This window comes from Pteropus vampyrus, unplaced genomic scaffold (genome assembly GCF_000151845.1).
Source record: "Pteropus vampyrus isolate Shadow unplaced genomic scaffold, Pvam_2.0 Scaffold137, whole genome shotgun sequence".
In the NCBI taxonomy this organism is placed as follows: Eukaryota; Metazoa; Chordata; class Mammalia; order Chiroptera; family Pteropodidae; genus Pteropus; species Pteropus vampyrus.
The window spans coordinates 1,517,065-1,528,132 of NW_011888918.1; the positions used below are offsets into that span (position 1 = coordinate 1,517,065).

The 11,068-nt window shown below is 38.8% G+C and overlaps 2 protein-coding genes across 7 annotated transcripts in view; one reads left to right on the forward strand and one right to left on the reverse strand.

The window, feature by feature from the left end:
* Window positions 1–1,797, forward strand: part of BID (BH3 interacting domain death agonist) — a 41,953-nt gene extending 40,156 nt beyond the window's left edge. Inside the window, exon 7 of the mRNA XM_011367780.2 lies at window positions 345–1,797. Within this exon, the coding sequence (XP_011366082.1) occupies window positions 345–356 (12 nt within the window). The 3' untranslated portion in view covers window positions 357–1,797. The remainder of the gene's footprint in view (window positions 1–344) is intronic.
* A 919-nt stretch (window positions 1,798–2,716) lies between these two features.
* Window positions 2,717–11,068, reverse strand: part of BCL2L13 (BCL2 like 13) — a 90,172-nt gene continuing 81,820 nt past the window's right edge. For 5 of the 6 annotated variants that reach the window (XM_023535168.1, XM_011367784.2, XM_011367783.2 and 2 more), the window contains one exon: window positions 2,717–8,870. In XM_023535168.1, the coding sequence (XP_023390936.1) occupies window positions 8,064–8,870 (807 nt within the window). In that variant the 3' untranslated portion in view covers window positions 2,717–8,063. The remainder of the gene's footprint in view (window positions 8,871–11,068) is intronic. The other variant, XR_002782200.1, reaches the window with a different exon arrangement.

An 11,068-nucleotide genomic window follows, 5' to 3' on the forward strand; every position in this document is an offset into this window, starting at 1 on the left:
TTTTTTTAAACATAGTTTTATTGAAATAGTTTTATTGTTCGTTCTCTTATGTACTGTCTTTGCTGCTTCCACACTATCCCATCAGAATTGAGGCATCATAATAGAGACCATATGGCCTACAGAGCCTGAAATATTTTCTGGGCCATAACAGAAAAAGTGTCCCTGCTGTGAGAGGAAAAGAAAAAGGGAACCTGGTCATCTAGTACAAGTTAGGAAAGAGGGAGAAACAACAGTAAATAGGCATAAAAAAGAATTTGAAAAGTCAGGAATATGACTAGATATTTTGGTGGTAAAAAAAAAAATCAGACTGGCTAATTCTAGTTGTTTTTCCTTTCTTGCTCTAGGAGATGGACTGAATGGATGACTGCAAAATCATGTCTGGTTAAAACTTGATAAGGTGTCAACAATATAGGTGCCTCATTTGGAGATGGAGCCATGACCATTTAAACAAAGTTCTTAGAGACAACAGGCATGAGATAATAGCTATTTATTTCTCACTATTTTAAAGATGTTTTAAGCTGATGACCCATTTAGAAATCTCTACATTAATATACTTGAATGGAAATGTCAACTTGAACATATTTGAACAAGCTTCATACCATTTTCTTAACCCATCTACACATTGTGCCTTTGTCTTATTTCAGCTGTATAGGTCCCCACTTGAAAATTACATTTAAAAACAGATTGTAAGACAGAAGAAAAAAAACAATGTTGTTTTGTTTTTTAAAACAAACCAAAAAAACAAAAACTTACTGTTTATTAAAGTGCAACCTTGGGGCATAGTCTTACAGCAGACAGTGTCAGTGTCATGTGTGAGAGCAGGAATGCACATACCCTTTACAAATGAAAAAGTCCTCTCAGGATAGGGACCATCTTAATACTAAGGAAGTAGCAGTATTCCTATTTAGAGACTAGATGGCCCAGGAGGTTCTGGACTAAAGTTCTATATTCAGTGGGAAAATCAGGCCTCAGAACATGTGTGGCTATTTTCAATTTGATTTCCTTTTATGAGAGTCAAGAAAAACCATAGGCAATTAAAAGGTGAGGAAGTAATTTAAAGGCCCATGTCACATAGTTTCCAGTATCAGGTAACTAAAGGCACCTTTTCTCTTTTGAAGAAGTCAAGGCTTTGGTAAAATCTTTAAGCTGGTGGAGGACCAGAAGCTACTGCATATATCCCATGGGCCATGTCTGCTAATAATCTTATATTTTTATTTTCTAGGCATACCCCTCATCCATGCCTAAGAGGCTGTATCAGGAGAGAACAGGTTTTTCTAGGCGTAAAAGATGAAAAAACAGTCTTAAAAATTCAACAGTTGAATGGTTGCCTTTCCTAGGGACATAGAATACAAGTAATAACAAAATCAAATTCCTTAGGTAGGAACAAATAAACCCGGGAGCACTTAAATTTAGAGCAGTGCCACACCGTCTGTTGTTCCCAGCAACTGTGTTTCCTAGAGTTCCATTTACACGTATGATGGGAATGCTGCGTCCACACCACACACATTATCTTTACTCTGTAGTAGCACTCTTGTTACTATGAACATGACACTTGGAGAAGCATATAAACAAGAGTAACGAAATCCTAATAAATATTTCCTTGATACCAAAACACTTTTCTGTTCCTTCAGCAATTCAGAAAAGAAAAATGACTGGCCATCATTCAGCATTAAGTATATACTGCAGCAGGGCTGGGTCTTAATCTGATATCTGCAGTGTTGTAAATATTAAAAGCAAATAGATGTTGCCATGCAGTATGAAGGCCATCATTTGGAAATAAATCTTCCAGTCGTGTTATTGTTTTGTAGTGGACTTTTTTTTAAAGGGATTCATATCACAGTGGAAACAAGTTGAATAACATGTATACATACATACCCATCTGTACATGTGTATGAGCAGATTATCACTAGGGCAAGATATTTTAGGAGCAATTTAAATAGAAGTAGTCAACTCTAAGCTAATGGAGGAGAAAAGAGCTCTAAAACGGTAAATAATTCAGACTAATAATCTTTCACAGCATCTTTTCACTGTTTTGCTTAAATGAATACATTAGGTCACTATTTTAATGCAGTTTATATGCGTTGCAGTGTAAATTTTTCCAGACCAGGTTGGATAAACCTTCTTAGTCGTAAAGCAATAATATCACCTTGTCTTCCCAAGCCAGCATCATAAAAAGATGGCTCTATATCAGAAGTGTTCCAGTCTTGAACTACATCCCAGCCATGACTCAGGGATACCCTGGAAGTTGGTGGATTTTACACTGGTAACATAATCTTTGTGGATATAATGGAGAAATGACTTTCACAGAATGTGTTTCATCTTATTTTTTAAATATCTGAATTGATGAAAATTCCTTGGTTAAAGATAAAAAGCTTTCTTCAAAAGATGCTTGGCATATATGAAAGTCAGCTGGGATATTTGGTGTATTCAGGTCAAAGCATTCCTGACCTCACCTTTTAGGATCCAGAATTAACTGCTGAGATGCTCAGGGCTGTTTAGAGTGTCACAGCACCAGAGCGTGCTCTTATTTTCCAACAATTTCATTGGCTGTGCTGACTGGGAACTTAAATATGGAGTGTCCTTTGGATATTATGATCATGCTTTCAGAACTTGAAGTCAAACTAAGTATGTACTTATTACAAAGACTACAAGACTGATTATCTGAAATGATTTCTCCTAAGTTAAGGGCATATGAATAGAAAGATGAGTCCATCAGTTATCTTCAAATCTCATTTTATTACAACCTCCAATGTGTTCTTCCCAGCACATTGCTTCTAACAGAAAGCACAATTCATAGGTTTGGTTTTTGTCCCTTTACCTTGATGAAGAGTAGATTGGCCAAATGGAGATAATGAGGAAAAGGGAGGAGCCAGGATAACCCATAATAAATGAGCAAATCAGAGCTGCAGTAAGGAGAGCTAATGGAACCTCAGACAGAAAAAAGGAATATATGCTGTATAAGTGACATAGTTCAGTTAATTACAAAAAAAAATTTAAATTTTGAGATGAGAGCATTAGAACCAATATTAAATTTAATTGTTAAGGAATGAAGTAGATAGAAAGGCACTTTTAATCTAAAGGAAAAATGGAAGACTATGATAGGAAAATGCATGTCTAGAAAAAAGTTCTATCTTTTCCTTTAAGGACCAGTCATACACAAATTCTCTTGTTAGAAATCATCAGGAACAACCAAGTTATTCCAGACTCCTCTTACACAAGGAAGACTTTCAACTTCCTTTTTTTCCTGGGGAAGGAGGTAACTAGTAATCTTAAAATATGAAAACTTTTGTTCTATATAGTATATTAATCAATTTAGTGGTGCAAAGAACACATGGAAGTGAGCAATATCATTATAAAATTTCCCTCCAGGAGAGGTGAGAACAGGGCAAGAATCACCTTGAGCCAGCAGCTACATTTTATCTTATTAAAGGCCTTACAAATATACCTGAGAACAATTCCACCTGAGCTTACAATGGAGTAGCTGCCTGGCTAGGGTTCTTGTGTAAACAGTTCACATGTGGAAGACCCTGATGACAAGCTAGGTAGAGGTTAGTCGTGTAAAGGAATGGGATGTATTACAGTAACACAACAGTTGCTAACTCCGTGAAGCGTTATATATGAGTTAACTAAAAAAGTGACTGAATTTCAGGAAATCGGTGTTCTTTAAACAAGGCTTCTGTTAACTTTACATTGCTCAGTGTACCGTGGACCAGAAAGGAAAGTTTTTCACCAGAAAGTCACCTACTGTCAGCTTCCGAGCAAGATGTGCCTCTAGCTGTGCCTGGTCAACCCTTCTGACTGAGTTGGTGACCAATTCGAGTGTTGAGAGGCCATGCAATGCCTAGAGGTATCCCCTACTTCCCTCCACAGCACATGGCATAAGCAGGGGAGAAGGAACAAAAAGGAACAAACTAGGAAAAGTGTCATGGTGCCTTCAAATCATTCAGTGATGATTCCTGTGTCAGACTGCCTTACCCTTGTCTATAAAGCAGAAATATTTATCAAGTATATTAACTGAGAAAGCTAATGAAAGATCTGTGCCAGTGATAACTATAAGGCATCTCATTCAATATTTAAAGGGAAAACATCTAGTATAGTTAGAAATTGGGAATTACCTCATGCTTCTCTGGTACAACATGCTCAGTATTTAGACTAGCCTATTTGGTACCTCTGAACACAAATTAGAAAAGGCTCCCTTCCAGGGCGACATTGTGTGTGCCCAGGCTGCCCTTGTACAATATACAGTTGGCACAGCTGTGTGCAGAGAGCCTGCCAATACTGCTTTGCAGAGTCATAAAAAAGTAAAACTGGAAAAAGCACTAGACTTGGAGTCAAATTGATATCAGTGCTGTGTCTCTCCTATGCTAGAAGACCTTAGAAAAGTTATTAAACTGATTAGGTTTCCCTAATCTGTAAAATGGGAATAAAAGGAATATGACTAGCTGTCAGAACTGAAGGTGTAAAAAGGCATGTGAGGGCACTAGAACAATCTCTAGCATATGGTAAATGCTCAATATTTGCTAAAACTATAATTTTTAAGGAAAAGGATTTTCTAAAATGGAAAAAACATGCACCCTAAAGTCAAACCCATCTCAGTTGAACCTCCGCAGTGATGAATGGTATAACTGGGGGTTATCACTAATGGCACATTTTGGTCCTCCAGAGAAGAGGAAACTTACAGGCATCAAGTGTGTTGCTGAGACTTTAAATGAAATACTGCTTGTGAGGGGACTGGTTCGGAGGCTAGAAACTTTTTATAACGTGATCAGATAGCCTATAGGCCCTCTTGATGAAATACCACCATCTCAAATTTTTTGAAAGATAAGCTTGTGTAAAAAGACAATAAGAAATTAAAAGGAAGAGAAGAAAAATTCTTACCTATAATATCTTTTATTTCTATAAAACACCTCAAAATAATTTTAAAATTCTACAGGTATGACCTTTGTCCATGTGTCATACCTATAGAAAAAAAGGCAAGGAGGACACATATTATTAGAAGGAATTAGCACAAAGGCTGAGGAAATTAATTTCCACAGGAAATTAATGGTAGCTATGGTTCAAAAAACCATGTCTCTCTGTTTGCTGTTTATTCCTCCCAGGAAAACTTAATGCGAGAAAAATACTGCAAATTTGTCAAATATATGCCTACCAAAGTTCAGGGAGAGAAAGGTTGCATCCTTTTGACTACCAGCTAAAGATGCAGTGCCCCTCACCTAGAAATTTATTCATCCTCCAGGGTGCAGCCAGGTTAAGCCTCCCGCCTTCAAGAAGGTTGTCCACTGTCGAGTGGTCTCGCCCTACTAGTGGCTGCATTTGATACAAGAGATGGCACACAGGCAAGAGAAGGTAGCAAGGATGACTTTGGGTGGTGAATGCATGAACCAGGTGGTCAATAGTTGTTTTTCTTCATCTAGAAAGCTTTCTAGAGGGCAATGATTATGAGAGTCCCCAGGGCTAAGGCACACACTGTAGATACTGATTTCTCTGGGCCTCAAATTATTATTTTATTACAGAGAGGATAAATTTTCAGTCTTTAATTCTGGTATTTTTCTCAAGAAACCACTGGCTTTTGCCAAGTGATCAGAAATCATTACATTCAGTAGAGCAGTTACAAAGAGTTCTGTAGGACTTACTAACAAAATTCCTCAACAGTTCAAAGAATGAAGAAGGATAAACAGGGTGATATTCTTAATTCTAAATCTGAGTTCTATAAACAAGTTGAATTTATTTTGAATCTTCCCTTTACCTTAGATTAGATGCTACATAAGTCAGAGGGCAAGGACTGGCCTACAACTACCAGGAAAGGAAGGATGAGAAATAATTTTCTTTTAAATGTAATGGCAAAAAATAGGAGCTGCTGTAAAAAGCAACTCTTATTAGGGTATTCCTTTCTACTGCCAGAGACAGAGGATAAGGAAGTGAAGAATGTGGAGACTGACACACACTATTATTACTCAGGAATTCATGAGTCTATCTAGAGAAAGCCAATGGAAAAGAGTATCTATCATTATCCAGCAAAATGCAATTGGCCAAATCATTTTAGGTTAATATTCAACAAATGGAAAAATGCTGAAAAACTGCACATGGTAGCATCGTATCACGTCTTACTCTTTCCTTTTGCGGAGAACACAGACCCAAATATTCTAAGCTACAGATCTACCTTAGCAGCTCAGAAATGAATCTGATTTGCTCTTACCCTATGCAAACACAAATGTAGCAATCAGATAGAGTAATCCAGTGCAAATGTCAGAGCCCAAGGAGTAAAAAATTCTTTACTACACTAATCCCATTTCCCCCATTCATCTCCAGCTATATTAATCAAGGTCCACCAAAACCCTTAAAAACATCACTCCCTAACTGGAACACTAAAACTCAGAACATATACACTGCATGATAAAGCTGAGAAGACCCACACACTTCAAAACTTTCCTTGACCAACTTTTGAACAGTATTGCTTTAGGGAAAAGATTTAATTTTAAAAAATAATTTTTTTTAAAAAAAAGCACATTTAAAACATCAAGTTTTGGTGACCAGGATAGGTAAAGTAATTTTATTACAAATTTCAGGATCTAAAAATTTGTTACATTTATTTACTAAGACAAATCTGAGATGACTTGTATCAAGCATATGTCCTGCATAGTGACACTAATCCTCAGGCATGAAAAGAGTCTCACCCTCTCAAGGGATGGGATCAGCCAGATGAAAGAAAATTATGCAGATTCTCAACTAGCACGTACTAATTAGGATATTTTTGGTTTATCACTCTGGCATTTGGACTGTGAGAGTTTGGCGAAGAAGTCTCTTCTGTTCTTGAACTCTGAAAGCCAAACTTGAATCTTGAGGGTAACTAAGAATTTCAAGCTTCTCTTTTCATACTATATCAGAGATATTTTTAGGAGACTTTCTGTATTTAATAAGAGTTATGATTTAATTGGTCTGTAAGCCCAAATATGAAAATCCAGGAAGGACTGCAAAGGAGCTGGATGACCAGTAAGACTGATGCCAGATACTGGGAAAACACACTAGCCCAGGTTATAGACAGTGATCATCCAGCAACAGAGATGCTGCTGGCAAGTAGCCATAAATTCAGTAGGGTGGCCATACACAAAAAGGCCAGAAGCGCTCCATAGGTCATCTAAGCCATCCTCCTACTTCTAAATGAGACAAATCTCTATCTATGGTTACTTGCCATTACACTCATAGGCAGGGAACCCTAAGTCGCTTGTTTTATATATTTTTTTTAAAGATTACTAAAGGCAGCATCTTTACAAGGTGGAGCTGTAAGAAGCATCAGGGACTTGACAGGTATAGAGCAAGCACTCTCCCATGGATCTCAGAAGGAACTTGGGGGTGAAGAGGAGCAATGTGGTGGTACCTGAGAGGCAGCTGAGACATGAGGGGAGAGCACCCTCACGCTACAGGACTAAAAAGGTGGGGAAGAAAAGAAGAGCCAAAAAAAGGAGGCTGCAAAACAGCATGTTCTTCAGGAGAGATGAAATTCGAAGGGCATGACCAAGACAGCTGAGGAGCCTACAGCTAAGACCTCTTGGCTGGGAATTTCTACCCCAGGTTCCCCTAAATTCACCCTCTCCCTCTAAAGCTGTGGCTCTCAACAGGGGAACAATTTTACTCCCAGGGAACATTTGGCAATGTCAGGAGATATTTTTGGTTGTCACAACTGGGGGAAGTGCTACTGGTATTTAGTAGGTAGAGGTCAGGGATGTTGCTAAACATCCTACAACGCACAGGACAGCTTCCTACAACAAAAAATTCTCAAGATGTCATTAATGCCAAGGTTGAGAAACCCTGTACTAGAGGGAGTACTTTACACAGAAGATCCTGAATCTAGCATGAGCCAAGGCCCTTGGAACTTACCATCAGACAAACATGAACACCCTCTACCTTAATCCCTAATATGTGGATCAACCCACTGTCTTGGTGAACAGAAATCCCCAGTTATCCAAGAGTGCACCACAAATGTCCAATCAGCTGCTAGCAGTTCAAATTCAGTCAATACATCTAAAACCTTATATCCTTTTGTCTTCTTTCTCTTGTGAGAAAACCTATTTCTTTCTCAGAGCCAATGCTACCCCAACTGCCACTGCCAGAATGGCAACAGCAGCCACCCCTCCATACAACAGTACAGACTTGCCCTCAGATGGTGGGATGCCCTTCTCTTCTCCAGCAGGGGAGGACCCTTCTGTAACACCCTCTTTCCTTACATTCACCTCCTCTTTACTCAGCAGTGTTTTTGTGGGTTCCAGTGCAGGGATCACCTCCTCCTCTAGTTCGATAGGTTCAACTGTTGCTGCTTTCACCTCTTCTTCATCAAGTTCTACGAACAAAGATGTAGCTGGGCTGACTTTCTCAACTGCAATTGTTTCTGTGTCAGGTTCCCTCATTTCCAGCAAGGAAGTGGCAGTGATATGTGGAAGCGAGGGCGCTGGGGCTTCAGGGAACGCCTCTTGCAGCTCCCTGGTTGGCAAGACTATAGATGCCACAGCAGCCTCCTCCATACCCTCGGGTATTTCTTCTTTCTCCACATGCACAATGTCAGAATTGGAAGAGTTGTTCTCACTCTTCTCTCCAGCCCCGTTGCTATCTAAGCTTTTGACTTCTTCAGGATCCATTGCAATCTGCTGCCAGGACTCAGGACCTAGGGACACTGGTAAGCTTTCTGTGTGCCAACTCTGGCTGGCTGATAGAGAAACAGGTAAGCTCTCTGACTGCCAAGAAGTGGTCACAGTTGGAGACTCTGGAGGACTGACTTGTCCAGAGTTATCACTGGGCAGTATATAAATGTCATTGCTATCTTCTGCAACGATTCCAGGGTATTCCTCCTCCTCGGACTCAAGATTGAAGACAGTGCCCTAGAAAAGGAGGCGGAGAGTCAAGACAAATAATGGTAAATATAGTTAAAATAAATGTAAATATGGGAGAAACATTCTTTCCTAAACTGAAGTTCCAGAAATAAACATATCATTAAATCTACATATTTTCTGGATTGAATCCATTTACTTGTAGATCAATGCAGAGGAAGTATTTTTAACAAGATGGTCCTTTGACCAATTTCTTTGAAGCTAAAAAAATTAAAAAGTTAATTTATATTCGATTCCACTTATATATATTCAATGTAATTATTAATGCAAAATAGCCAAGTAAATAAAGGCAAGAACCTTGCTCTCAAGGAACTTATGACTTAGTAGGGTACAAGAATAATGCTAGTGCTATTAAGAGTTCAGATGGGGAAATTACTCCTTTTGGTTGAGCCTGAACAGTGAAGGAAGCTGACTGAAAGCCTCATGGAAGAACCAACATTTTATATTAGACATCTGAAGAATGGGTAAGATTTCATGGTGGAAGCCACGTAGAAGACACGATACCAGCAAAAGCACAGAAATATAAAAAAGGGGAATAGAAAGTATCCCAGTTTAATTAGTGCAGTGTATATGAAGAAGAACAGAAAGTTCAGTTAGGACAGGACCATGGAGGAGCTTAACGGAGAGCTAAGAAATATGAACTTTATTCAACAGGAAATGGTTAGTCAATGAAGTCTTTGAGCTACAAAGTGACAATCAGAGCTCTCCTTTAAAGTTAATCTGACAGCAGTGGTGGAATAAAGGGACACCAGAAATGCAGTACTCTTGCTTCTCTCTTTGGCAAGAATCTATAGGAAAGCAATAAAAACACAGTGTCGGGCTTCAATTTCACATTTAACAGTTTAACGTGATTCACTGTGGTTGTCTATTGCCCAGCAGGTGCTGTGTTAGGCAAAGGAGTTGTAAGAAAGAATGAGACCCAATTTTTGCTCTTCAAAAATTCACCATCTAGACGTGAGGAGTGGCATATGAATAACTAATTTCAATATAACACAGTAAGCTTTAAAACAAGTGTATGCACAAGGTGCTAGGGAACCCAGAGGTTAAGATGTGATCAGAAAGACAGAAAGAGAACCAATGGAGTGCAATGTCAGAGATCCATAGAAAGTTTTACAGTCTGGGTGATATTCCATAAATGCTACAGTTTGAAAAGGATATGTAAAGTAAATTAATTCTTATTTTGTGATTATGGCTGCTGTTTATATGAAGTAGACTAATTTTATTCTTCAGTCAAAACCAAAATCTTCCTGTGTACACTAAAGGTCTAATATAAATCAGTAGTCTCTACAACCACCCCATAAAAAAAGGAAGTCAGAAATACAACAAAACAAATAACATGATCATAATGCCAACATTCTAACTGCCCCACATTCTACCTCAACCCTTGCTTCAATTTCCTTAAGAGGTCTTGGTAGGTATTAGAGATAGTCCAGGAATGATTATAAGCAGAGGCAAAACAGTAACTAAAAATGCAGTATTTGTTTTGAATTCCAACTCTACCATGTACCAGCTATGTAATTTTGAATGACTTGCTTAATTTTTTTAACTTCAATTTCATAAATGAAAATAACTAAATAGGGTTACAAAAATTAATACAGTGCTTAGCACAGAACCTTGTACACAGTAAGCATGCAATAAATTATGCTATTTTTTCATTACTGTCATTGTTTTTGTTTCATGGTTTTTACTGCTATTGTTTTTGTTGGCATGTTGATGGGACAAAGAGCTACTCTAAAATAACATCTAAATAGCTTTTTCTCTGCAAGGAGGCAGCCGAGCAACCTCCCCAGCAGGCGCAGATCTTTGTGAAGACCCTGACGGGCAAGACCATCACACGTGAGGTTGAGCCCAATGACACTACTGAGAACGTCAAAGCTAAAATCCTAGACAAGGAGGGTATCTATCCCACCTGACCCGCAGCATCTGATTTTTGTAGGCAAACAGCTGGAGGAATGGCTGTGCTCTCTCAGATTATGATATCCGTAAAAAAACCACCCTGCTCTTGATGCTTCATCTGCAGGGCAGCATCGAGTCCTCCCTCCACCAGCTCACTCAAAAATGCAACCGCAACAAGATGACCAGCTGCACCGTCACCTGCTCCAAGAAGTGTGACCTCACTGACAACCTGCACCACAAGAACATGGTCAAATAAGGCCCGTTCACTGCCTCCATGGCCTGCAGGGCAACCT